The sequence below is a fragment of the Erpetoichthys calabaricus genome, chromosome 9 (genome assembly GCF_900747795.2).
Source record: "Erpetoichthys calabaricus chromosome 9, fErpCal1.3, whole genome shotgun sequence".
In the NCBI taxonomy this organism is placed as follows: Eukaryota; Metazoa; Chordata; class Cladistia; order Polypteriformes; family Polypteridae; genus Erpetoichthys; species Erpetoichthys calabaricus.
This window is the reverse complement of record NC_041402.2, coordinates 30,455,572-30,481,754: the sequence shown is the minus strand read 5'-3', so window position 1 is coordinate 30,481,754 and position 26,183 is coordinate 30,455,572. Positions and strand designations below refer to the sequence as shown.

Genomic DNA, 26,183 nt, shown 5'->3' with positions numbered 1-26,183 from the left:
CTCAGGGTTACCGTCAAGAAGGTTAAATCTTACTTTTATTTTTGCTATTAATTTTGTGCCATTTTCACCACCGTTTTTGTTTATTTACAATTAGTACTTTTTTGGAAATCTATTACTATGGTAGCCTCAGAGGATACCGACTGAGTTAACAAAAAGTTGCTATCTGAGTTTATGGATTCAAAACAACCCTTTTTGTGCCTTTAAAACCTATTACTTTTGCTTTTCTGAGTTTTGACTTAAATTTTTGTCTCACTATTTGACCTTTATAACAGTTCGGCTGACTTCTCAGTTTTCAAATATTTTTACATTTTTGACTTCGCTTTCTCCCGGTTACTACTCAAATATTTGTTTCTAGATTGCCTAGCGTAATATTCAGCTTTCTATCATGGACAGATGGATGGATGGTTCTTAGGGGACTGTCAAAGCCTAAAAAAATACCAGATAACAAGCAATTATGTAAGGTGTTTGCTCTTTAAAAATTATCCTGACTCACTGAAGAAAAAAATGTTCAGTTTCACATTTATTATCAACAATACCATTCTTCTGTTGTCCAAAGTACTGTCTGTGTTATTCATTTTCTAATATTTGTTTTAAAGCACGAGACCCCATGTGTCCATCAGGGGAAGGGAGTGAAGACAACTGCAGGGTGAGTTCAATAAACTTGCTTTTACCCTTACAATCTGTAAGTTAAGAAAGTGACAACAATGAAAGTATGACAGTAAAAAAATATTTTTAATTCGTCATTTAAAAAAAAATGGCAACAAAGTGATTATCCCTACTGATTTGCAATTCTGGAGTCCTGAATTTGAGTCTCGGCCTGGGCACTGTGCAGACAATCCAGAAAAAAACTAACAGTAACACCAGGAGAATCTGGAGCTCCACACAGACATCACCCAGGTATAGTATTTGAACCCGGGACACTGGTGCTGTGAGGCACCTGTGCTAATAACTGTGCCACTAAGTGCTTTAGCTAAATTGTACTACAAACGCATAATGCTGGCAATAGTGTTACAGATCAGTGAGTCTTTGATTTGTGATGCAAAATGTGATATTTACAGCATTGTATGCTTTTAAAAACATTAACACTCTGATTTGCAGGACTACCTTTCCCTAAAGAACAACACTTTGAATGGCCGTACTGCATGCAGATTTGGTCAGATCACCACAGTCAACAGACTTAAAGAGGACTCAGTAAAAAGTCTTCTCACACTGGATGATGAAGAAAAAAGTGAGATGAATAAGTGCCATTTTTAGAATTATATTTCATTGTTTAGTGGTTGTCATGGATACACAAATAATGCACCATTTTATGTACTTGTAATTTTTGCCATCATTTGAAAGATTATTTTTCATGGGTGTCACCATTTTGTGCATTTTTTTGAATGGCCTCTGTGATTCTGTGTGGCTGCTAGGCACATGATGTAGGTGTTATGTAACCCATTACATCATGACAAACTTGTTATAAATGATGGCCAGGTATGCAGCATTAAACAGCGTATGAACTTAGCTGCAAAATTAAGGAATGATTTGTGATAAATGAAACAGGTATGTTTTCGATTCAAATACAATTTCACAAAGCTGACACTAAAATGTATTTTATTCCTCCTCAGACCACTGTCTTGACCTTGACATGCACTGCTGTCTTAAAATAGTCAAAGTCATTCACTTCATATGAGAGTGGTTATAATATTTTGGCACATTAGAGTACATATTTTGAGTGCCATGGAGGACGGACAGGCATCCTAACATGAATGGAGGGTGATATTTTGGTCAGCTGGTGGGCCACAATAGATAGATAGATAGATAGATAGATAGATAGATAGATAGATAGATAGATAGATAGATAGATAGATAGATAGATAGATAGATAGATACTTTATTAATCCCCAAGGGGAAATTCACAATGGATGGACTACATACAGTACATGGAAGCATATCCCAGCAGCCAGGACACTTTGCAATCCTCGTCCCCATTCGGATAACGGAATAATGGAAGGACTGGGCAAAGCTAGATCCCAGGAGTAGTTAATTCCCCCAAACAGAAGGTGGCAGTATTCCTCTCAGCTGCCCCCAAGTTTGGACACTTGCAGGGTTTGCATAAGAATCAGAGTGCAGAAGTGCAACCCTGTCAGGGTCCTTAGGTGCTGCCAGAGGGAGGGGGTTCATTGCAGATTTCCACATGATCCCAGAAGTGCTCACAGCAGCCAATGCAGTAACACCGGAAACATTCCCAGGTTTATCTTAATAGGAGTGGGCTGCTTTACCTTGGGGAGTCAGAGTCATGAGACAGTGGGCAACACTCGCCATGAGGGTTGGGAAGGAGATAAAGATCACTCACTTTATTTGTAGATGTGTTGATTTGTCAGAGTCCATAGGTATCGGGGATAATAAAAACCCTTTATTTGAACCTGGAGTTGTGTCAGATGAAATTGTGGCTGAGGTGCTGGGGCTCAGGGCATCCCCTTGTGGTTATGTATGTATATACAGTGGAACCTCGGTTTGCAAGCATGATTCGTTCCGGAAACTTGCTCGCAGTCCAAAGCACTCGTGTATCAAAGTGAATTTCCCCATAAGAAATAATGGAAACTCAGATGATTCGTTCCACAACCCAAAACTATTCATATAAAAATGATTAATACAAAATATAAAGTAAAAATACATAAAACAAATTAACCTGCACTTTATCTTTGAAAAGAATCATGGCTGGTGTGAGTGAGTTTCTAAACTCTTGTGGGATTCCACCCAACAGGACGACACGCGGAAGAGCGTCCCAAAGCAATCGCAGTCTCCCAGCGCTGTAGCAGTTTGCTGTAAAAGTGAATCCTAAAAGATCGCGGACATGCTATAAGTGCCTGTCATCGATGAGTGATACAAGGAACATTATAAATGCGCAGGGCACAGTATTACTTGGCCACGGCCCTGCCTGACTGCTGTGTCTGTGTATAGGAGACTGGCAGATCCTGCTAAAATAAATAACCGCGCTGTTGCTGCTTCAAGCTGAATAAAGCTGGTGTTGCTAAAGTACTGAGACTCAGCTTGGTGTTTTGCGGTGCAAGACGGGGACTCGCACGTCACAGCGCACACACACATACACACACACACACACACAGTCACAATGCTGTAGTAAACAGTATTTGCTCGTACGGATGTTGACTACATGAGTGAGGCACGCCGACTCAGATGGAGAATAGGAGACGATTGCCCACAATCCCGCAGCAAGAGAGAAGAACCATCAACTCAGTTGTGATCACATGACTCTCAGCAGACAAAGTGTATACATACTACTCATATTACAAGACCTCACTCGTTTATCAAGTCAAAATTTATTACAAATTTTAGCTCGTCTTGCAAAACACTCATAAACCAAGTTACTCGCAAACCGAGGTTCCACTGTATATATATTTCTGCTATTAAAGAAACACATTATGTACCCTGAGGCAGTGGTCACTGCAATTATGGTGGTAATGAGTAGCATTATGACAGGAGTATGGAAGAGGAAGAAAAGTGCAGGATGTCTGAAGTCTTTAATATTAGAAAAACTTGCCGTTCTAAAGTAGTTTGTGTGTGTTATACACTATATATCCTTGACTGAAGGCAGCCATGTGTCAGTAATATCTCATAGTGACTACTAAATCCTCCTCCTGCTTTGTAGCCCTGAGCTGAGCAGGTCCCAAACCAGGATACTGTGCAGAGTGTCAATATGGACTCCACTATACACCTATAACAGGCAGTGAGCAGAGAACAAGACATTGGGATTTTCAGACATCGGAGGAAATAAAAACAGTGGCAATTCGTCTTGAATATAGCAGAGATCGGTTGTGCCCATGTTATTTGTAATGCATCATCATTAAGGAGCAAAGCAAGCAAAAACAACAAACCTCTTCTCTAGATTCAAATCTATTTAGAGTTTATGGGTTAGTGGAAGCAGTGATGTGTCACAAAGCAAACCATGTCTGTTCAGTTGTCCTTTAGGATTTCAATATTATGTTATTTTACACGATCTAAATAATAATGTTAAAAAAATTAATTTCTGATTCCTCATTTTTTTTTATTTTATTAATTTTATTGTAATCATTCCATACAAATAGATCAATTAATACAAAAAAGAATTGAAGACAAATCAAATTCCTCATTTTGATGACAACTAGTAGCTTCTTCCTCTTTCTCTATGACTAATAACTCTAGCTCCTGTCCCAAGTGGTCTGATGGCAACAACATCCTTTGGGAAGTCAAAGAATGTAAAAGAACTCATGTCAAGCCTCCCAGAAGTCTTAAATGCCACACTTTCAACTGTAAAAAGAAATACTTCATACCATGGGACTACTCCTAGAGATCCAATGAATACAATGCAACCTGATCTTGTTGGCAGTGTGAGCGTCACAAGTGCCTTGGAAGATAACGCCTTTGGGTCCACTCAAACTGCTCCATTTACAATGCAACCAAATCCCGCTGAAATGACCTTCAAAAGAGGAGCATCGACACAGCAATTATCCACCAAAGAAAACCTGCAAAGTCCATCTACTGAACTCTTGACCCCAGACAATTTGGAACTAAACGAATGGCCAAAGAAGAACAGTTCTCAGTCTCCAATGAAAACGAGTGACGGTAATCCAAGGTATGTGTAGATGTTTCCTGACTTAAAGATAGATCTGCTCTTACTTCAGATCAAATACATTTTTCTTTTATATAGTGCATTTTACAACAAGTGTTGTCACAAAGCAGCTTTACAGATTTCTGGGCCTTAAACCCCAAGAAATAGGTCTATCATGTCAGTGAGAGGGAAGGTGGTGTGGTTGTGTGAGGTGTTACAACCGATCCCAAAAAATGTTGATACACCAACTGGGTCACCCTATTTAATTACTGAGATAACTTTAAACAGAAATGGCACACGACAGCACATATGAGGCAGTGAAATACAAAGTAAAATGCTGTTGTAGCAATCAGGTCTGGATCAGAGCTCCGTCTATCTTGAGCGTCGGTCCAGAATGAGACTCCACCCTCTGTGAACGCCTTGTATATGCAGTCCTCCGACTGGAAGGGGCGGGGTCAGTTGCCCTCACTGGGCGTGTTCTCCTGGCCCTGGGAATAGTAACGATACCATTAGCTACACCATCCCCTCTTGTCCCAGTGTGGGTTTGCTTACCCAAGATGAGTCAAGGAGGGTGATCCACAGACACACATGTGTGACAGTAGTAAAAACCTAAAGTTCTTAGGCTAGAACTAGATAAAAGTTGTCACCATTATTTACACAAATTAAATTAATAAAATAACAATAATACAATAGCAACTTAATGAGAAGAGAGAAAGTGTGGTGAAGCAGATCTGTGGCGTGGTTAGCAGATCTGGCAATTGCAGTTTTGTTTTTAATAATTCTGCTCTCATTATATGAGTGTAGGTGTGAATGGGAAAAAAAATCTGATCACGTAGAAAGATGTTAGCCCCATAATCGCTGTTCACAATGCAGCACAATTCAATGTTAGTGTTGGGGCAAATGTGGAAATCACCAAGCTTTGCTCTGTGCTAGCCAACAATAACCCGAGGGCCACATCACTTTGTGCTGATCAGGCACCGATATTCTACAATCTTATGCTCAAGCAGCAGAAAAGAAATGTTATAGGAAGAGTGCGTAAAGAACCATGTTTGTACTGTCCTGATTAAAACACTGGGCAGTGCGTTGGTGCCTGTCTGAAAACATATCACACATAGGACGTGTACTACTGTAAATCTACATCAGTACAGTAGATAGACACTAGACTTTAACTTTACTATTGCATTGAAATTGACATTGTAGTATTTATGTATCAATTACATGTAATTTTTTTATTGATGAAAAAAATTGAATGTTTTTGACTCATTATTATGGGGGTAAACATAAAGCTAAGAAGGATATACAATAAATACAAAACATAAACAAGCAGAACCGCGTCTCTGAAATGACCTGTTCTCAGGTATCAGAGGCCAACCTGCAGTAGATGAGGGTCCTTATACTAATGTTTAAATATATATATAAGAAAATATATATTAAGCTTTGTATGCACAAATGTATGTGAAATGTGTATATGCAACTTCCCATGCAAATGACAGGATTTATAAAAGAAAACTTGATGGGGATATGTGCATATATTTACAGGAACTCTGGGAAATGATGATCCCCCCATTGATCAAGTGGGGAAATGCAGGTAAACCAGTTAAGTGACAACTTGCACACTTAATAGTTCATAGTGCCAAGCTGTTATTAAAATATGCATTGACGTGACAAAAGAGATGAAAATGATGCACCCACTGTATTTTATTTCCCTTTTAAGAGGGCCAATGCTGTTTGAACTTGAGAACTTGTTGTTTTTTTCTTCAGTTTATATTGGCTATTAGTTGTCACGTCTCAGGGAACTGGCCGACAGGTCAGGAATATCTCAGCCAAGCTTCATTCCATCATGTCCACTGTGCTGGAAGGCACGAACTGACCAACAAACTGCTACATCTACATTTCAGAAGGTGTGAATGTACATACATATATCATAGCACATTACCAAAATCAAAAAGCAATTGGCAGCAGTTTCCGTTTTTCTTAATGTAATCAGAGCACTTTAATGCACTCGTATTGCAAAAAGGGCACCTAGCGAGAATGAAGCTTCTTTTGTTAACCATAAGCAGTGATATTCTATTAAACACATGAGTCATCTGAGATGCCAAGATGAGACTGACAATCATCAGGACTGCTCTGGCATAATGCCACATAAGCAGGCATCTCCAATTTCAAATGCTCTTCACAGATCGAATTCAGAGAACGTTAATGTGTTTTTCCTCCTCTCATTACAAGTTCACTCTGCTGGTAGCTGGCACTCTGCTTTGTCACCAGAAACTTTTTTTTTTTTTTTATTTGAGACATGGTGTGGCTGCAGCTCACAGAATTTGCAGAAGCAGTAACACGGCGCCATTAAACATATAAGGTTCTCTTGCGTGCCTCTAATTTAAAGACAAGAACTTCTTGCATGTGGCTGCACTTCTAGCCAATGAAGGTCTGCAGCATTGTGATTGCATATGTATGAGGTTGATTAGCATGCTCCATATATGGTTGTTTCAGAGTGTAACATGGTGGAGTTTTAGGTGCATTCACAAATGCACATTTACAGGATGATTGCGATTTATAAAGGGTAAATTGCGTGGAAATATGCGTACGCAAGGTTTTTGGGTTTTTTTGGCCTACACATTTTCCAGTTTTTTGGTGTACGCACATTTTCACACTCAAAATCACAAAGTTCTATAAATGAGGCCCCTGGCTTTCTGCCTTTCCCCTGTTCTTTCTATTACATCAGTGCTTATGGAGTTTTACATTCTGGGAGTCTTTTTAAGACACACTGGCGAGGCTCTCCCCATATTAAAAGTGTGAATTACCCCTTGGCACTACAGAATTGCCATTCTCATCTCCATCTTAATCCCTGTCCTTCCATCTTCTCTCTCTTTATTACATGTCAGTCTGGCAACATCTCACTTTGCTCAATCAAATCTTTGAGCATTGAGCAATAAGTAGGGTTGTCAAAATGGTTATCATCTAAAATGAGATCACTTCCAGGACGCTCATGTAGATACACTAACAATACTGCATAATGGCAATAATAACCCACAGCATTACAGTAATCAACACGTGATGTGCAAATAAATGTGAAACAAATAAAATGAAACATACAGCATGTTGACCGGTGCTCTGTCCAGGGATATTTTCTGCTTTGTTCCCAGAGCCAATAGCACAGGCTCTACTCCATGCTGATCCGGAACTGTAGGCAGTTGGTTTGAAAACAAAATGTTATATATAACGTGCTGCAACATGTTTTATTGTTTGGCAATTCTAACAAGACGAAATTGTGAAAACCATAAAATAAAACTGAAATCATACACAAGAGATAATCTTATATCTTTAAGTAAACCAACCAAATGTGCAATATGAATAAACAGTCCAATTACAGACACAAAGCCTTCTGTGTTTGACAGTTTGTTCCAACATGATTTAATGCAGTTACCTGAACTTCATTTTGGGCAGCAGTCAAAAGAGCAAGTTCTGTCTGAGGTTAAGTCAACACACCTTGGATGGAGGCCAAGAAGGATCAGTGGAATAAGTTGTGCCATGCAGAACGGAAATTGCTGTCCTTGGCATTTCAAAAATGTGGTTCCTGTGTTACTTGGCATTGCCAGGAGGCAGCATTGGTAAACTGTTCTGGAAGTTATCAAGTGAATGTTCAGGCACATGTGGTAATCAGTACTTGGGTGGGGGTTGCCTAATATTCAGCTCACAGGTTTGGATGCTCAGGATATCAGCCTTTTAAACCCGTAGACATGTGAGGGATGCCTGACTGTTGTATCCACTAGTTAAACAGAGGGCCCCTTCATTATAACTTTGTATTCTGTTCTGCTTACTGCTCTTGATAAAATGACTTTAAAATAAAACAATTCTGTAGAGGAGGAATTCTGCCAAAATACAAACATAATAAAGGAACAAAGTTAAGCAAATAATGCAAGAGATAAGAATTTCAAACTCTGTTGAAATATAAAACTAAAATTCTCAAGAGTAAAAAAAAAATAGAAATGAAAGACCAAGCCACCATAAGAATTACAGGAAAGTTCACCCTGTGTGCTGGCCCGGTTTGATAATTGCCTGCTGAGTATCAGATGTTTACTAAATCTCTTAAAATGCAGACCATTGTTGGCCAGCCTGTATTAAACATGTCTCAAGTGGCCAAAATGTGCAAAATCAAAGGTATGTATTGATCTCACAGGAGGGTCATCACAAATGTCTGTGTCTCCCTAGGCCTGCCTGCCAAAGACCTCTTTAATATATGGGGTGGCTCCCCCACTTACCTGCTAATGTATAATTGACAAGCTCCATTTGACCTCCATGTCACATCCTGTTTCTTCTAGTCCTGGCCTAGCCCTTCCTTCCAAGTCTGCAATCAATGTTTCTCTGGAAAGTAAATGTTTTTTATCTGTCCTCCTGGGATCACGTCTCAGGTCAATGCATCTCTAATACACCAAACCATCTCCCTACTGAAGTCTGGAGTCAGTATATTTCAGCAAGAAGTCCAAAGAAACAGCAGGCAGATCACAGAAAACTTTGATTAAATTTACCAACCACCAAACATAAACATTATATTTGGGGAAAAAGGCTTCTAATCTTTATAACTGGAGTTTATCAGTTTCCACAATACCAATTTTTAATGTCAGAAAAATTATAGAATAGAATAGAATAGAATGCCTTTTATTGTCACTATACACATGTACAATGAGATTAAAAGATGCTCCTTCAGTGCAGACTTACATGTAGAACACAACACGTAAATAAACAAATAAACAAATGGTGCAAAAAGTTGCAAAGAAGTTGCAAAAAAGTTCTGCAACGCTATATACATATGGAAAGAATAATAACTATTGGACTATTGGGTTATTGCACATAATTTAAATATTGCACATTACTGATGATCATGTGCAGTGAGTAGTGAATGTTGGACCCTGAGAGTAAGGATATTGTACAGTATACAGATACTTCACAGTTATTATCAGTACCATTTAGATATTAGATATTGCACAGTTGATGGATAGAAGGAAGTCCAGGGGTTGGAGGGTTAGACTGTGTAGTCAGTGCATGTGTGAGTTTAGAATGGTTATGGCTTTTGGGAAAAAACTGTTCTTGAGTCTGTTTGTCCTTGTTATTAATGCAAATATCCATCAAAACCTTTCCACACTTGTTGTGATGTGAGATTATGCATATAAGTTGATAAATATTTTGTATGTCTTTATTTGTAACTTAGGCAATTTTAGTGTTACATTAGTGAGAAGTATTCATGTTTACAACCCCCCCCCCCCCCTTTTAGGAATTGTTCTCTGAATTTTGCAATAGGGTTGGGGGGGGGGGGGGGGGTAGTGCCTTAAACCAGTTTGTCAAGTGTTTCTCTGCTAAAGTCTCTCTCTCATCCCCCACACAATGCCAGGCTGCCTAACTGCCAATCTTTACCTTAACATATGGTTTGGAGGGCAGGTGTTAAGGTGTTCTATTCCCCCATTGGTCTGAAGTATGGCTGTTTGGAACTGGCTTGTATCAGAAGCCTTCAAGTACTATGACGCCCTATTGGCTCTAGGGATTGGACAGAAAATCTATAAATTTTCTCACTCCCTCACTCTCTCTCTCTTACCAAACTGATGAAGAAGCATCTCACACCCACCATGAATTGAAAAGGACAACACAATGAAGAGCACATAATAATGTGCACAAAGCACCCTCCACTCCACAATACTCAATAAACAATACAATTCCCTATGATCAAATCACAATCCTCCACTCCCAGATGCTTAGCTACCCTGCCTCCCAACTCAGCTCAACCCTGGGATCTCCCACAGTCCTTTATATAGTCCGTGACCCGAAAGTGCTTCTGAACCCCTGTCCATGTGACTTCTTAGCACTTCCGGGTCAAATCAAAACTCTTCTCTTTCATCCCGGAAGTATGTCATTCCCTCTGTCGCTATGACTAAGACGCACTTCCGGGTTATAGGGCACATAATAGTCCTTGGGCCTCCCTGCAGCGACTCCTGGCAGGCAAAATTGGAATCCAGCAGGGTTGTGCATTAAAAGTCCACTGTCCATAATTCCCTGCTGGCATTCGGGGCACCTCCATGCTGCAAGGAGGGCTCCATCTGGCGGCCTGGGGGTATTGGCTGGGATGAATGGCCGGCCATATCTCACAGAGGATTTTCCAGATCGGATAACAGTATCTCCCATCCATCCGTTGGCTTCAAAGGTGTGCTGGGCAATGTTCCAAGGCTTTATACTCTTTCTTCATGTGCAGGCCCCCACTTAGGTAAATCATGCCATTCCAAACAAGGATAAGAAGATCCAATGTCATGATGACTCTGACACACAGAAACAGTACAATGCCCATTTCGCAGTTGCCCTTGTCTTGTCTTCTAATGCTTGCCTTGCAGTTCTAAATGATGAGCTCCTTGTGCTAAATCTGGCTTTGTATTAGCTGTGCATGTGAGTAGAAAACAATAGCAGATTTTAAATATTTGCACAGAGCACAGTGACATATTAAACTTATATTCTGATTACAAGGTCTGGACCTCTAAGGGCGCATCCCTAACTTTACTCAAGCTGCCTTAACAATGGGCAGAAAAAATAGCAACAATCATAAATAATGAAGATTGCATGAAAAGTAATGCAAAATACTGTAATTAACAACAACAACAGCAAATTTTAAATAAAAAAACTCATGGAAGATTCAGAATATAGGGCTAAAATAACATGTCTGTTTCTATTTGTGGCACATCAGCGAAAGAACAGCTATGCTGGGAAACTCTTCAATATGGCCACCTCAAAAGTGGAAAGGGTTTCAACCACCAAGTGAGGCAATTTCCTGCCTGGCCTTGGATAGTCCACGCCTGTATCCTCCACTACAAAAGCTTGTGTTCTGTATTGTTCTTCTTCTCCTGTCTTTTTGCGCTCCTTATTAACTGTACATTAGCATCCATTATCATGGCAACTGTCCATACCTCAGAAAGGTCCTCCTTATTACCGTCTTCCCAACATACCTGTTTCATTACTTTCACTTTTTATACATGTGCTTGGGTGGTGACAGAGTTTACAAGACAAAACAGAAAATACATTCATTATGTGGCGGTGCTACAAACTTACCAAGTAATGTTATGATACACCTTCAAAGATGGGAGGTATTCACAATTATGATTTCTGTTTTCACAGTGGGGAAATGGGGGCCCATCTAACACTGGTAATCAAAAAAGCAGACTGGCAGCAAGTAAGGCGCAGCAAAATGACCAAGTCTGACAAGCAGGTATTATGAGAATGCAATTGACAGAGGAGGCACTGAGCAAGAGGGGATACCCAGGGGAGGCATAAGAGGAATGCAGCAGGTACACTCAGAGCCAGAGATATCAACTGTTTTTTCATATACTCTATTACCTGTCTTCGTTAGAAAACTTGTTCTTCATGCAAAAAACCATTGACACATGGAATAAATGGCCAAGTAGTGTGATGAAATCTTTAAGGACCTCAACTTAATGTCATTTTGGGCAATCTAGGTGAGCAGAATGGTTGAGGATTATTGGGGTGAAGGGCCTTGTGGTAGGAAAAACAAATTCGGACATGGCAGCAACATGCCAAGGCAGTGTGCAGGCTGTGATTTCATTCCAAATCTCTTCAGTGTTGAGTCAGTGACTCTGACCACTGTGCAGCCTTATTAAAATGTCAATTCACTATGGTTGAGAAAACGTTTAGTGTTTAAAAGTATATTAAAGTAAAGTAAATTAAAGGAGATTTGTTATTAACTTGTGAGACATGTAGGTTCATTAAATTTACAGCTGTGTTTAGAAAACGGAGCCAAAAGATTAAGGACTCGCGTAACCAAGGAAGTGGGCAAATGAAACGTAAGCAGGGTTCGTTACAACATCGTGGTTTTCTCCAAGTGAGATGTCTCAGATGTGTGATACATTTTAAATTAAAACACAAGGATAAACAGCTTTTAGTGAAACTTACATACTCTTAAGAGGGGTTGTGGGTTTGGCTGGAAAACTGAAAAACTTCTGCAAAATGATTTCACAAATATTATGCAAATTGGTGGCATTGTGGGAATTGCTACCCTCATCACCAAAGACATGTTAAGTCAGGTGAACTGCCGGTTCTAAATGGAGCGAGTGGGCCCTGTGATAAAACGGGTGGTCTGCCTTGTGCCCAGTGCTGCCCAGTGTGACCCTGAGTTGGATTACACAGATCTGAGAATGAGATGAGCTGTTACACAAAGAAGGGTCCAGTCTGGCTGAAAAACATACAAGTCATGGAGTAATTGAATTTCTAGTGTATGTTATTACTAAAGTGCCTAAATTGCTTGCATCAATATTGTGCAATTTGTGAAATGTGCTTTTAAAGCAAATGTGGTCTTTAATTAAATGAATAACTCATTTACATTTATGCATTTATTTGATTTTTTTTGTAATGCACTTTAATAAATCAAGACAGTATAACAAATATGGGTGATCAATATTTTATTGAAAAATGTAAGAATAAATGTTAGTGGGTCAGGGGTCCTGAAAAGCAAGTTTGAACTACCGAAAAAAAAAAAAGTGATCCCACTGGCATCTCTGCCTCTGCCTTTCAGGCCTTCCTTCCTTACACTGGATGCTTTTTATTTTGCAGGGCCAAACATCCAGATGCACCTTTGGGCACACCATCCTCATGGCTCCCAGTTTTGGAAAAGCATGACATTCCCATTGTAGTTGGTGTTGGAATCTCACTATTGCTCATTTTTCTGACCATGGGTTTCTATTCACTTATTCAGAAGAATGGCAATACAGACAGCAGCCATGGATGTAAGTAGTGTTGTTTTCTGTGATTTGCCATATCAATATCCTACATGTGTCTCTGAACCTTTTAAGGTTTTAGTTCCATTTTAGGTCATGTGACAGTAAAGCTGGTATCACATTACACCTCTTCTATTCCTAGGGTAGGTCAGACTTGCCATTCACAGTTGCTGGTCTCTTAAATCAGACCATATCAGCTTAAACCACTGAAAATGACTACCTGTCAGTCATAGTTACCAAATGAGTGCCGACTTTCCACCATAGTCATGCTAGTCCCTGTTTCTGACAGCGACTAGCTAGCTGGTGCTGTATGAAGAGTTAACAGCTACGGCAAGTTAAGCCACAATCTCAGCACTTTTATCTTTTTTCCATTTTGTCATGGTACATACAGACAGAGTTTCTCTTCTGTTTGTGGGCTCCAAAGCACACACATTCCTTATTTCTCATTGCTGCGTTCACTGTGCCTCTGAATGAGGATTCATTAGTTGTCAGCTCTCACACACGCAAAGCCCACCACTATGACTTAAGTTAAAATTTTTTGGAGTGAGTCATTGACTAGGTTGACTGTGTTTTTGGGAATTTCACAATAGGTGACTGGATATACACCACTGGATGAAGGCTGCAACTTAAAATCACTGGAGAAGTTGCAGAATCTGACATGGCCCTTAGTGTAGGGCCTTATGAGTTTTCGTGATGCGGAAAACACGGATGGAGTCATGAAATTAACGCATAAAAACGGATTTTAGATTTAAAAACATGGAAATGCGTGAAATTTAAAGACTGAAGGTGTGACTGTTACAAAACTTCCCAATAAATTAAATGATTGAATAATCTGTAGTTCTATCATTCAGATACTATTTTCTAGTTTGTTGTTTTCAAGCGAATGCAATTCTTCGTACAAATCCAGTCATGCCTCTATCTGATTGTGCGCATGTTTTCTGCATGTTATCTTGTTAAAGGCACACAAATTAGTTAGCTGCATGAGACAGAAATGTTTTAGCGAGCAGTATCAGATACCCTAACTACGGAGAAAAAACTAAGAAACACGAGCTTAACTGCAAAATTGAGGGCACAGCAATATCCCGCCGACTTTTATGAAACTGGACAACTTTTCTGTAAGTTTTGCCAGCACACCATAGTACCTTTTTAAAGATTAACAACAATGTTTCTGGATTTAATAAATGTTTTGGCTCACGGTTACAAGGCACGCAAAGTCCACATTTGACTCTTCTGTTATAAACTCGGCACCTACAATCCTGGGCAGAAAAGCAGGCTTCTCCTCAGATGCAACGAGCCCTTAAAAGCGGGCCTCTCTTTCTTTTTTTCTGTTTAATTCCCCAATTTAGCATCTTGCAGAAGAGTTTGCTTTTGCTTTGTAATTCATTATTTTAAGATATGCAGTAGATGAAGCTACAGATATAATAATGCATGTTTTAAATCTGTAAACATTTAAGGTTCAAGAATCATTAGAAATAATAGATAGACAGATAGATATTTTAATTTAATATTAATTTAATATTTTTTTGCTGCTGGAGTATGTGAATTTCCCCTTGGGATTAATAAAGTATCTATCTATCTATCTAGATACTTTATTAATCCCAAGGGGAAATTCACATACTCCTGCAGCAGCATACTGATACAAAAAACAATATTAAAGAGTGATAAAAATGCAGGTAAAAACAGACAATAACTTTGAATAATGTTAACGTTTACCCCGCCCAGGTGGAATTGAAGAGTCGCATAGTTTAGGGGAGGAACGATCTCCTCAGTCTGTCAGTGGAGCAGGACAGTGACAGCAGTCTGTTGCTGAAGCTGCTCCTCTGTCTGGAGATGATACTGTTTAGTGGATGCAGTGGATTCTCCATGATTGACAGGAGCCTGCTCAGCGCCCGTCACTCTGCCACAGATGTCAAACTGTCCAGCTCCGTGCCTACAATAGAGCCTGCCTTCCTTACCAGTTTGTCCAGGCGTGAGGCGTCCTTCTTCTTTATGCTGCCTCCCCAGCACACCACCGCGTAGAAGAGGGTGCTCGCCACAACCGACTGATAGAACATCTGCAGCATCTTATTGCAGATGTTGAAGGACGCCAGTCTTCTAAGGAAGTATAGCCATAATTCACATAACTACAATTACAGGTACTGAAGACCAGCACTTATTGGCAGAGGTTATCTTTATGGAGAGCTGCAACTTTTCCACCTTTTCACAGGCAGCACTTAAGTTCCTTCACAACCACCAGCTGAATCTTAATGACATTTTAGCTGAGGTTACCGACAATGCATCAAACTGTCTGAAAGCATATCAGGACGTTTTAAAAAGGGTTATGCCTAACAGTTTACATTCTTCCTGCTTGCGTCATGTCATCAGTTTGGTGGGAGAGACCTGGCAGCACTATAAATACTTTAGTGAGGCTGCATCACTAGTGATGTGGGTAAAGTTTACCTTCTTCAAGAAGCCTGCCAGGAACCCCAGAGGCTGGAAACACCACAAGGAATAGCTGCTTTGAATCAGTAGGATACCTCGCTGAACATGTTCACCACTACAAAAAGTTCTTTCTGGCCAAGAACACATCAGCTCAGGCTGTAACAAATTTCCAAGACCCTAAAAGTGAAGTTAACAATCATCTCAGAAGGATGCATCAAACTAGTAACAGCTTTTACAATTCTGGAGGGCACTCACTGTCCTACTGCAGTCTTAGCATACAGCATCATGGAGGATCTGGGCTCCTACCTGATGAATGGAACTGCAAAATAAGGTCCAGTTGTGCTAGTGTTGCATTTCATTAAAAGGAATGTAAAGTGCCATTCCATTATTGTTTTGTTGTAGCTGTTGCTACTTACAGTAAAAAACAAAAAAAACAAAAACTTAAAAACCCAAAAATCCAAATCAAGGAAAAATAAAACGGTGAAAACAGAAAATCAAAAAAAATAAAACGAAATTTGTGAAAAAATAAAACGGATTTCATGGGACACTATTAGTGTAACAGTATGCCATTCCAAATGTGACTGCAGAGCACAAGACTGGTTAACCATAAGCTGGTTAGGTTTGCAGATGATACCAAAATAGGTGGAATAGCAGATAATTTGGAATCCGTTACATCATTACAGAAGGACTTGGATAGCATACAGGCTTGGTCAGATTTGTGGCAGATGAAATTTAATGTCAGTAAATGTAAAATATTACACATAGGAAGTAAAAATGTTTGAATACACAATGGGAGGTCAGAAAATCGAGAGTATACCTTAAGAGAAGGATTTAGGAGTCGTAGTGGACTCAAACCTATCGACTTCCCGACAGTGTTCTGAAGCCATTAAGAAGGATAACAGAATGTCAGGTTATATAGCGCCCTGATGTGTGGAGTACAAGTCCAAGGAGGTTCTGCTCAACCTTTATAACACACTGGTGAGGCCTCATCTGGAGTACTGGGTGCAGTTTTGGTCTCCAGGCTACAAAAAAGGACATAGCAGCACTAGAGAAGGTCCAGAGAAGAGCAACTAGGCTGATCCCAGGCCTACAGTTTAATGAGGAGTTATGAGGAAAGATTAAAAGAGCTGAGCCTGTTCAGTTTAAGCAAAAGAAGATTAAGAGGTGACATGATTGAAGTGTTTAAAATTATGAAGGGAATCAGTGCAGTGGATCGAGACTGTTATTTTAAAATGAGTTCATCAAGAACACGGGGACACAGTTGGAAACTTGTTAAGGGTAAATTTCGCTCAAACATTAGGGAGTTTTTCTTTACACAAAGAACGATAGACACTTGGAATAAGCTACCAAGTAGTGTGGTAGACAGCAAGACTTTAGGGACTTTCAAAACTCGACTTGATGTTTTTTTTGGAAGAAACAAGTGGATAGGACTGGTGAGCTTTGTTGGGCTGAATGGCCAGTTCTCGTCCAGAGTGTTCTAAAGACATGTTATGGAAAAATTATTGCAGGATGTAGTCTCCCAGCTCTTACTTTCGGTTAATTAATGCATCATCTAACACTCAATTACAAAACATCATCATATTCCTCACTTTTCGTCTGTGTTTTTGGGTAAGGGTCGCAATGGTTATTCTCCATACTGGATATAACAGGCTACCCACCACACCCAACAATATTTTCCAGTTCCTCCTAAGAAATGTTGAGAGGCATACTGCCAAGCGAAGAGATAGTCGTTTTCTAAGTTTACACCAAGTCACGTCTGATTTCCTCCAAACATATTGTCAATACCTGGGGGCCTCCTAATAATAATAATGTCCTCCTGGCCATAACTAAGCTCCATATACCATCAGTTTGATGTAATCAATGCAGAGCCTAGTGGTATGGAGTGATATCCTCATACTATGAAGGGATGCACCCAGTGGGAATAATCTTCAGATATCCTTTAAACAGTACTCTGCTCAAATCAAGGAATTAGACAAAACATTTATTTCTATAGCAAATTGTCATACAGATGATGTTGCTCAAAATGCTTTACAAGATGTCAAAGAAGTAGTTATATGCAAAGAAAAACAACTTAAAATAAGATGAGAATGATACACGACAGATGCTACAAAAAGGCACTCCATGCATTGTTGACACTTGGTAAGATAGATCTGTTTATTTTATTTGATTATAACAGAACAATCAAACACACTACTAGAAACCCCAATTATGAATTCAATCAATACAACATATCCAATACAGAGTTAAGATAGTTTAATCACGATTAGCATAAGAAATATAAGAAAATCGACAAACGAGAGGAGACCACTCAGTCCATCAGGTTTGTTTCTTTAGCTAATAGCTAAGCTGTCCCAGTATCTCCTCCAGATTCATCTTAAAGGTTGTCAGAGTTTCTGCTTCAACTCCATGCCTTGGTAGCTTGTTCCAGAATCCAACAACTCTGAGTAATGAAGTGCTTTCTGGCTTCAGTTTTAAATGCACTTCCCCCTAATTTCCACTGATGTCCTCGAGTATGTGATTTACTTCTAAGCTGAAAATACTCTGTTGGATCTACTTTATCGATGTCTTCGAGGATTTAAAACACCTGGATGAGGTCCCCTCACAGTCTCCTCTGCTCGACCCTAAACAGGTTTAATTCTCTGAGTCTGTCACAATACCACATATCCTTAAAGTCCCAGGATGCACTTGGTTGCTCTCCTCTGCACAGCTCCAAGTGCTGCTTTGTCTTTCTTGTGCCGTGGTGACCAGAACTGCACACGATACTCCAGATGTGGTCTTACTAGTGCATTATATACAGTAGTTTAAATTTAAGTCAATGGATGTTCTGTTCAACACTTTTCATCATATAACGTCTTTTTAATTGCTTGTGTGCATTTCATAGTCAATGAGAATTTTGTGTCAACATAAACCCTTAAATCTTTTACAGAGGTTCCTTCCCATAGCTCAGTGTCTCCCAACTTGTATTTATAATTGATGTTCCTTTCGTCCACATGTAGCACTTCACACTTTCCTACATTAAATTGCATTTTCCAGGTTTTTGCCCAGTTCTGAACCTTTTTCAGGTCTTTTTGAATTATTTTTGCTGCCTCCTCTCTGTCTGCCATCCCTCCAATTTTAATGTCATCTGTGAATTTCACAAACTTGCAAACTATACCTGAATCAATATCATTAAAGTAAGGGTTCAAGGACAGACTCCTGAGGGACTCCTCTGATAACCTCGCACCATTTGGAACATTCTCCTCTTATCTGTACCCTTGATCTCCTGCCAGTTAAGCAACTAGAGATCCAATTTTGTAGGTTACCTCTGATGCCCACCGCTTCTAGTTTCATAATTCATTTTTGGTGTGGGATGCTCTTTGAGAGTCGAGGTGAATTATGTCGTACGCTTTGCTTTGCCAGCTATTCCGGTTGCTTCAAAAGGAAATCTAAAAGACTGGTTTCGCACTAGCTGTTATTTAGAATGCTATTTTAATTTATATAAATAAATTAAATAAATTAATTTATTTCTTTTAATAATTTCCATAATTTTGCATTGCACAGAAGTAACACTAAATGGTCTGTAATTACTAGGATCCATTTGGTCTCCCTTCTTGAAGATTGGAGTCACATTTGCAACTTTCCAGTTCTCGGGTACTTCTCCTTTCTGAAGTGCCTGTTGAACTATAATAAACTATAATCCACAATAAAAGTTTTATAGATGATGTCTTATTTCTTTCAATACAATTGGTAAGATACCGTCAGGTCCAGGAGTTTTTTTTATAGTCTTCAACATAGGTACATCTGACTCTTCTATTTTAAAATCTATGAACTCAGAGTTTATTTTTACTTGTGCATGAGGCATTCCACTTGTTTCTTCCTTTATAAATACTTGGGTGAAATATTTGTTCAGTTCATTTGATATTTCATTTCAATTTTTAAGGATTTCTCCATTCATGTCCCTAAGGTTTCTTAAATTGTTTTTTATCGTCTTTTTACAAGAGTAGAACTGAAAAAATTGCTAATGCGGTTTGTTTTCATTTCTCTAATAATTATTTTGGTTTCTCTTTTGATTTTTCAAATGCTTTTTCTGATCCCTTGCTGTAGTTTCCGATATTCTTGTATGTCAGAATTATCTTGCTTTTTAAAATTTCTCTTTAGTTTTTAATTTTCTTTTAATTTTCTTCTACAGTGTAGCACTTGAATCCCCAACCTTGCCCAGTGTAGAGAGCGGTTTGATACCAAAAAGACCACTGTGTGCTAGCTCCTCATACTAATTTAAATCAAATCAGAAATTAAACAGAAATGTAGGCAGGAGCCCAGCAGACTTATTTTAAAGTAGCTCACGGACAAATTCTTGCCAAATTCTGAAAACTTGACACTGTTCCATGCAAAGATATTTGATTTATGGGGCTTTTGGACACAGGCTGGTGCTCTAAGCAGTCTGAATCAGCTGGAAACAGGAAATGCCAATCCTCCAGTATCTGGTGTTTGTGGTACTTAGATCACTGAACTCAGACAGACAGGAGTGGAACTCAGTTGGTTATCAGCCACCATCCCCATTAGTGTGTTCACATGTTCTGTGTTGTCCTCATCAACTGCTATCTGTCTTTTCATGTCCTCCTTCGGCCCCTTTCATCAACAGTCTGTTTATGACCACTTGACTGTCATTGGCTGGATGTGTCCCTGATGGATAATCATTTTTAATGGATGGCAACACCATCTGCTGCTCCTGGTATACTCAAATGGGAACTCACCATTAAGAACCACTTACATCTTTAGTTTTGCCCTCCAAAATGCCCACGCACTTCATCCATTGATACTTGCCTGCATACTTTAAATCATATTCATTGATGAGGCAGTTATGTGGAAAGGACTGCTGGAACCTATAAGGTGCCCACTCAGTGTAGATAAAGTTTTCTATACCAGTAAAATGTAAATGGTGCCTTTAAACATAATTAAAAATTTACATAAATTTAAAAATAAACCAAGCATGGCATATAATATCACATTGGTGCTCTGATATCTGCCACACTGAAACTCAAAAAGAGGGTGCAGGCCTCAAAAAACCACACAAAAATGCCAAACCAACCCCCGTTTCTTGACTGAGCCCACTTGAAACGCCACATCTGTAGGCTCATAAGCCCAAACTAAAAAAGGAACGGTTTTAGCCCACACAGGCCCAACAGGAGGCTAAGGATGTTAAATAATAAATGTATGAAAATGTCCACAAAAATGGAGAAGAGGGAAACTGTGAAATCTCTGATCCAACATAAAACAATGCAAGATTCTTGTATATAAATATTTATACAAAAAAATAATGAAAAAAAAAACAGGAAAAGCAAGGCAGGAACAAAAAGTACTAAAAATTAAACCTAAAAGCAAATAACTCTAATAAACACCAACCATAAAAAGTACCTTTCATCGAAAACTGGGGTCAAATGCCAGAAAAGGCAATACATGAAACCAAAATCAAATCAAAACCGACAATAATACTAACTATGTCTAAATGAGGACTTAAAGCCATCAACGTGTCTTGGGAAGAAGCAAAAATGATCGTCAGAGACCACAGGAAGTGGAAGACAATGGTTGAGGCCCCGTGTTCCACAAGGAATAAGGAGGACTGAATGCCAAAGAGGATGAAACGTCCCAAGCTTCAACTCAGCTGCACAATTAGGTGTACCCACCTCCCTAGATCTCAAATATAGGTGAAAGGGTAGAACACAAGCAATATTACAAAGAAACACAAAAGAAAATCATAAAATTACAATTTATAAAGACAAGTAAATCAGAATTAATGACATAATAGGCAAAAACATTTATAAACAATCACAAAGAAACTAAATGAACAATAAATTACAAAAGCCAGGGCAATAACACCAGCCAAACCATAACTACAGGTGACATGGCAAGCTAAATAAATGTTACACCAGTCAAGTAGACTGCTTCTAGCCATCCAGCGTCAAACCAACTTCATCTGGTTCTGTGTCATGGCAGGAACAACGCTGGATGGGGAAGGCAAACCCCTTTTACAGCCCAAAACACTACATCAGAGTGTGTGCAATTCCATAACTCTCATGCCCAGTCGTCCATTTTCTAACCCACAGGGAGTCAGTGCTTACCCCAGCAGTACATGGTGCAATGGTAAGAAGCAAAAGTGGGCAGGTGCAAGTCCAGTGCAGGACCCACTTGCACGTATGCATACTACACCCACTAACTTAGTGTGTATATTTTTGGATTATGGGAGGAAAGCTGGAAAGCCTGAAGACAAATCCACAAAGACCATAAGGAGAACATGCAAGGGGAACAAGCATGATGGCGGCAGTGCTTGGGCCAGGATTCAAACTCAGGACTCTGCAGCTGTGAGGCAGCAGTGCTCTAAACCACTTAACACTTCCATTTTCTTCCCTGTTCTCCCATTGAGATACCGTGTATTTCGTGTTAATGCTCCATGAAATACAATACCTGGTGGCATGGATCGTGGACTATCTTAAAGACAGACCTCAGCATGTGCGTCTCGGGAACTGTAGGTCTGACATTGTGGTCAGCAACACAGGAGCGCCACAGGGGACTGAACTTTCTCTGGTCCTGTTCAGCCTATATACATCGGACTTCCAATACAACTCGGAGTCCTGCCACGTGCAAAAGTTCGCTGACAACACTGCTATCGTGGGCTGCATCAGGAGTATAGGAACCTAATCAAGGACTTTGTTAAATGGTGCGATTCAAACCACCTACAACTAAACACCAGCAAAACCAAGGAGCTGGTGGTGGATTTTAGGAGGCCCAGGCCCTTCATGGACCCCGTGATCATCAGAGGTGACTGTATGCAGAGGGTGCAGACCTATAAATACCTGGGAGTGCGGCTGGATGATAAACTTGACTGGACTTCCAATACTGATGCTCTGTGTAAGAAAGGACAGAACCGAGTATACATCATTAGAAGGCTGACGTACTTCAACATCTGCAATAACATGCTGCAGATGTTCTATCAGACGGTTGTGGCGAGTGCCCTCTTCTACGCGGTGGTGTGCTGGGGAGGCAGCATAAAGAAGAAGGACGCCTCACGCCTGGACAAACTGGTGAGGAAGGCAGGCTCTATTGTAGGCACAGAGCTGGACAGTTTGACATCCGTGGCAGAGCGACGGGCACTGAGCAGGCTCCTGTCAATCATGGAGAATCCACTGCATCCACTAAACAGTGTCATCTCCAGACAGAGGAGCAGCTTCAATGGCAGACTGCTGTCACCGTCCTGTTCCACTGACAGACTGAGGAGATCGTTCCTCCCTCACACTATGCGACTCTTCAATTCCACCCGGGGGGGTAAACGTTAACATTATATAAAGTTATTGTCTGTTTTTACCTGCATTTTTATTACTCTTTAATTTAATATTGTTCTTTATCAGTATGCTGCTGCTGGAGTATGTGAATTTCCCCTTGGGATTAATAAAGTATCTATCTATCTATGAGTGGATGTGGTGTACATTTTCTGTTAATGGCAATAGCATGCTGTATACTGCACCTCATCTGTTAAAGTCCATCAAACAAGAACAAGAAAGAATACTGGCAGGTGCAGAACCTATACAACTTTTAAAGTCAGCAGACTGAAAAATAAAATAACTGCCAATGTCAGAGAGAGGCACATGGCGAAGGTAGATGGTGATGTGATCAGTTAAGATCTGTCCCAGAATGCTGTTGTACATCAGGTTTCAAAAAATGTTTCACGTTTTTCTGGCTTCTTTGGGCTCCTGAAACAAATATTTCATTTTAGCCCTCCATATATGCTCAGTAAATGTAAGCAGGCCACCCACATGCTGCAGCTTTACTACTGCACAGGATGATGAATTTGTATGCTTTGATTTCACACTTTTGGAATCACTCACTCCTCAAGTGTTTAAAGAACATCAAGATAAAGCAACTCCATCAGGCTTAGACTGCTCTCTCTCTCTCTCTTTCTTTTCAGTTTTGCGCCACTCTGGGGTCTCAAGTCGAAACTGCAGCAAACTGGAGTCAACACGAACGTATGAGAACAGGTACATAGAGGCCGGTAAGGTGGCAGGGAGGTCTTGATAATTCATCTTAAAGGAATGAAGCAAAGGGTTTGGTGAGATCCATAGCTCTCAGGCTTTACACAAATACATTTCATTTACTGTACTTGTTTTCTACGGACCACCCACAGGGAACCAAAACCTAAAACTGTATCTCCTCATTAATCACGCTTCAGATAAATTGTAAAATAAGTAATTAATTTAAAAACACAAGACTAGAATACTAGAAAAATGTAAACAAGACACCAAGAAATAAATGTATTAAATCATTTAGGTTTAAGATAAATCCTCAATGCTTCTCAAAATAAACAAAAGGAAAGACTGGAAAGAAATGCGACACTGGGAAAGGAAGGGAGGAATATCAGATACTAACTAAATAAACTGAAGCTAAGGACGCTAAGAACTTAAAAAATCAGAACAGAAATTTAGAAAACCAAAACACAACTGTAGACACTCACAAAATCGAGGTTCTGAGAATTAAAGAAAAAAACAAAATGTGTAATTTACAACTCTAGACCTGTGCCTGTATTTATCAAGTGTCTCAGAGTACGGAAACAGTCCTAACTGGCTCACAAAATCTCACAGTGACGCAAATTTGGTCCTATTCTTGGGAGAAGAAGTAAAATCATTTTTCAAATTTAGAAAACTACTTCTAACTTCACCATGAGCTGATGAGCTGTCTTATCTCGCTAGGAGCTGCCAGAAGATGGCAATCAGAACTCAAACTCTGGGAAAGGTGGAATGTTTTGGAAACGCTGGACAGCAATGAACTCATAAAAAGATATCAATTTGACAAAGACACAATAATATTTGTAATAAATCTTGTAAGTCACATGATTGCTGCATCTATGTGGAGAACCCATGCACCATTAGCCAAAATGAAAATGTTGGTAAGGTGACATTTTATGGCCATGGGTAAAATGTAGCTTTGCAATAGCAATGATATGGGTCTGTCACGTCCAACCATTTCTTGAACTCTGAACCAATGTCTGAAGGCCCATACAATACATGAGGTAAAACACAGATTTATACATTTCCTCCCCAATCTAAGTGGGTTAATTTTAAAGCAAGCTGTACTCAAGTAAATCAGCATGCAGATAAAGATCTTTGCCTCAGTGTGGATGAGCATGTATATGTGAATCACAAGAGATATCGCACTATGAACACACAAGTGGCCATGGATGTAAACCGTACTGTAACAGCCAGCATATTACCCTGAAGATAGGCAGACTGGATGGGTTATTGACAGGGAAATGTCACACAGGTACACCAAGCACTGAATGGAACATCATATTACACTTTACAAACCCAGGAAAGTTCAAGAAGAAGGCAGAGACTCATGGGACATTTGATAAATAAAGCCGCACAGAAGATAAGGCTATTTCATGGAGAGAAGTATGGCATGCAGAAACACCACAGGAATAGCTATGGCTAGTTTTACCGATTACTACTTTAATAAGCATAATAAATCTCATATCCTTCTCTGTGGATGGACAAATCCTTATCCTAGTCAAACTTTTAATGCAAATCATAGGAGTAATTCTCAGACACTTGATAAAGGTGTACACCGATTTTGACACCAAAGCTGAGGCCAGAACGACAAAACGCAAAACCTGCATGACCACTAGGGGGCATTATAGAACCCAAACCCCTGACACAACCAGCATGACACAAGTTCCGGTAATAATAAAAGGTTTATTTACACCAAATACCTAAGAAAGACTTTGCAAATCACCACAATATTTGTTTTCTTCTCCTTCCACTCCTCCAGGCAAGCTTTGTCCTTCTCCACCTGACTCTGACTCGCCTGGCTGAGACTGAGCATCTTCTTATCTATAACCCGGGAGTACTTCTGGTGCTGGGGCACTTCCTGGAAGTCCCTGAAAGTAGGGTATATGAATCCCGGTGGCTCCCCCTGATAGCCCCCTCAGCACCCAACAAGGCTGCTCCATGAGACTTCAGGCCCCAGCATACCCTACAGGTGTTTGTGTTGGAATGCCCTCCAGTGATGTTGCCATTTAACAAATTGGGGGAGAAATTATACAGGAGTGCTCATTTCTCCTGGACCTCCTATTGCACTGGACACCTATGGATTCTGGTCCATTACACCCAGCATAACCAAGAAGCTTGAGACTTTAAAGAGGCACAACCTTAATCTGCAGGCCTCTCTTAAATGTCCTCTCTGGTAACTGGCCTATTTAGCAGCAGCACCTGGGGATGAGGCAAAGTTCGAGGCCTCACCTACTCTTTTTGAAATCTTAATTAGAACGGGGTGGGTGTAGAAATTAATTATTTTCCTTTAAAGTGGTCATCAAAAAAGGAAAAACTAGAAGTTAAAGGGTGGAGCACCCACAGGACTATGACATCTTGAAGTCTGTTTGTCTC

At 39.8% G+C, this 26,183-nt stretch overlaps 1 protein-coding gene across 1 annotated transcript in view; it reads left to right on the top strand.

Moving 5' to 3' along the window:
• LOC127529137 (uncharacterized) overlaps positions 1–26,183 on the top strand; it is a 51,128-nt gene that overhangs the window by 3,516 nt on the left and 21,429 nt on the right. Inside the window, exons 2-6 of the mRNA XM_051931754.1 lie at positions 597–646; positions 1,099–1,228; positions 4,186–4,615; positions 13,190–13,362; positions 23,714–23,783. Coding sequence (XP_051787714.1) covers positions 608–646; positions 1,099–1,228; positions 4,186–4,615; positions 13,190–13,362; positions 23,714–23,783 — 842 coding nt within the window. The 5' untranslated portion in view covers positions 597–607. The remainder of the gene's footprint in view (positions 1–596; positions 647–1,098; positions 1,229–4,185; positions 4,616–13,189; positions 13,363–23,713; positions 23,784–26,183) is intronic.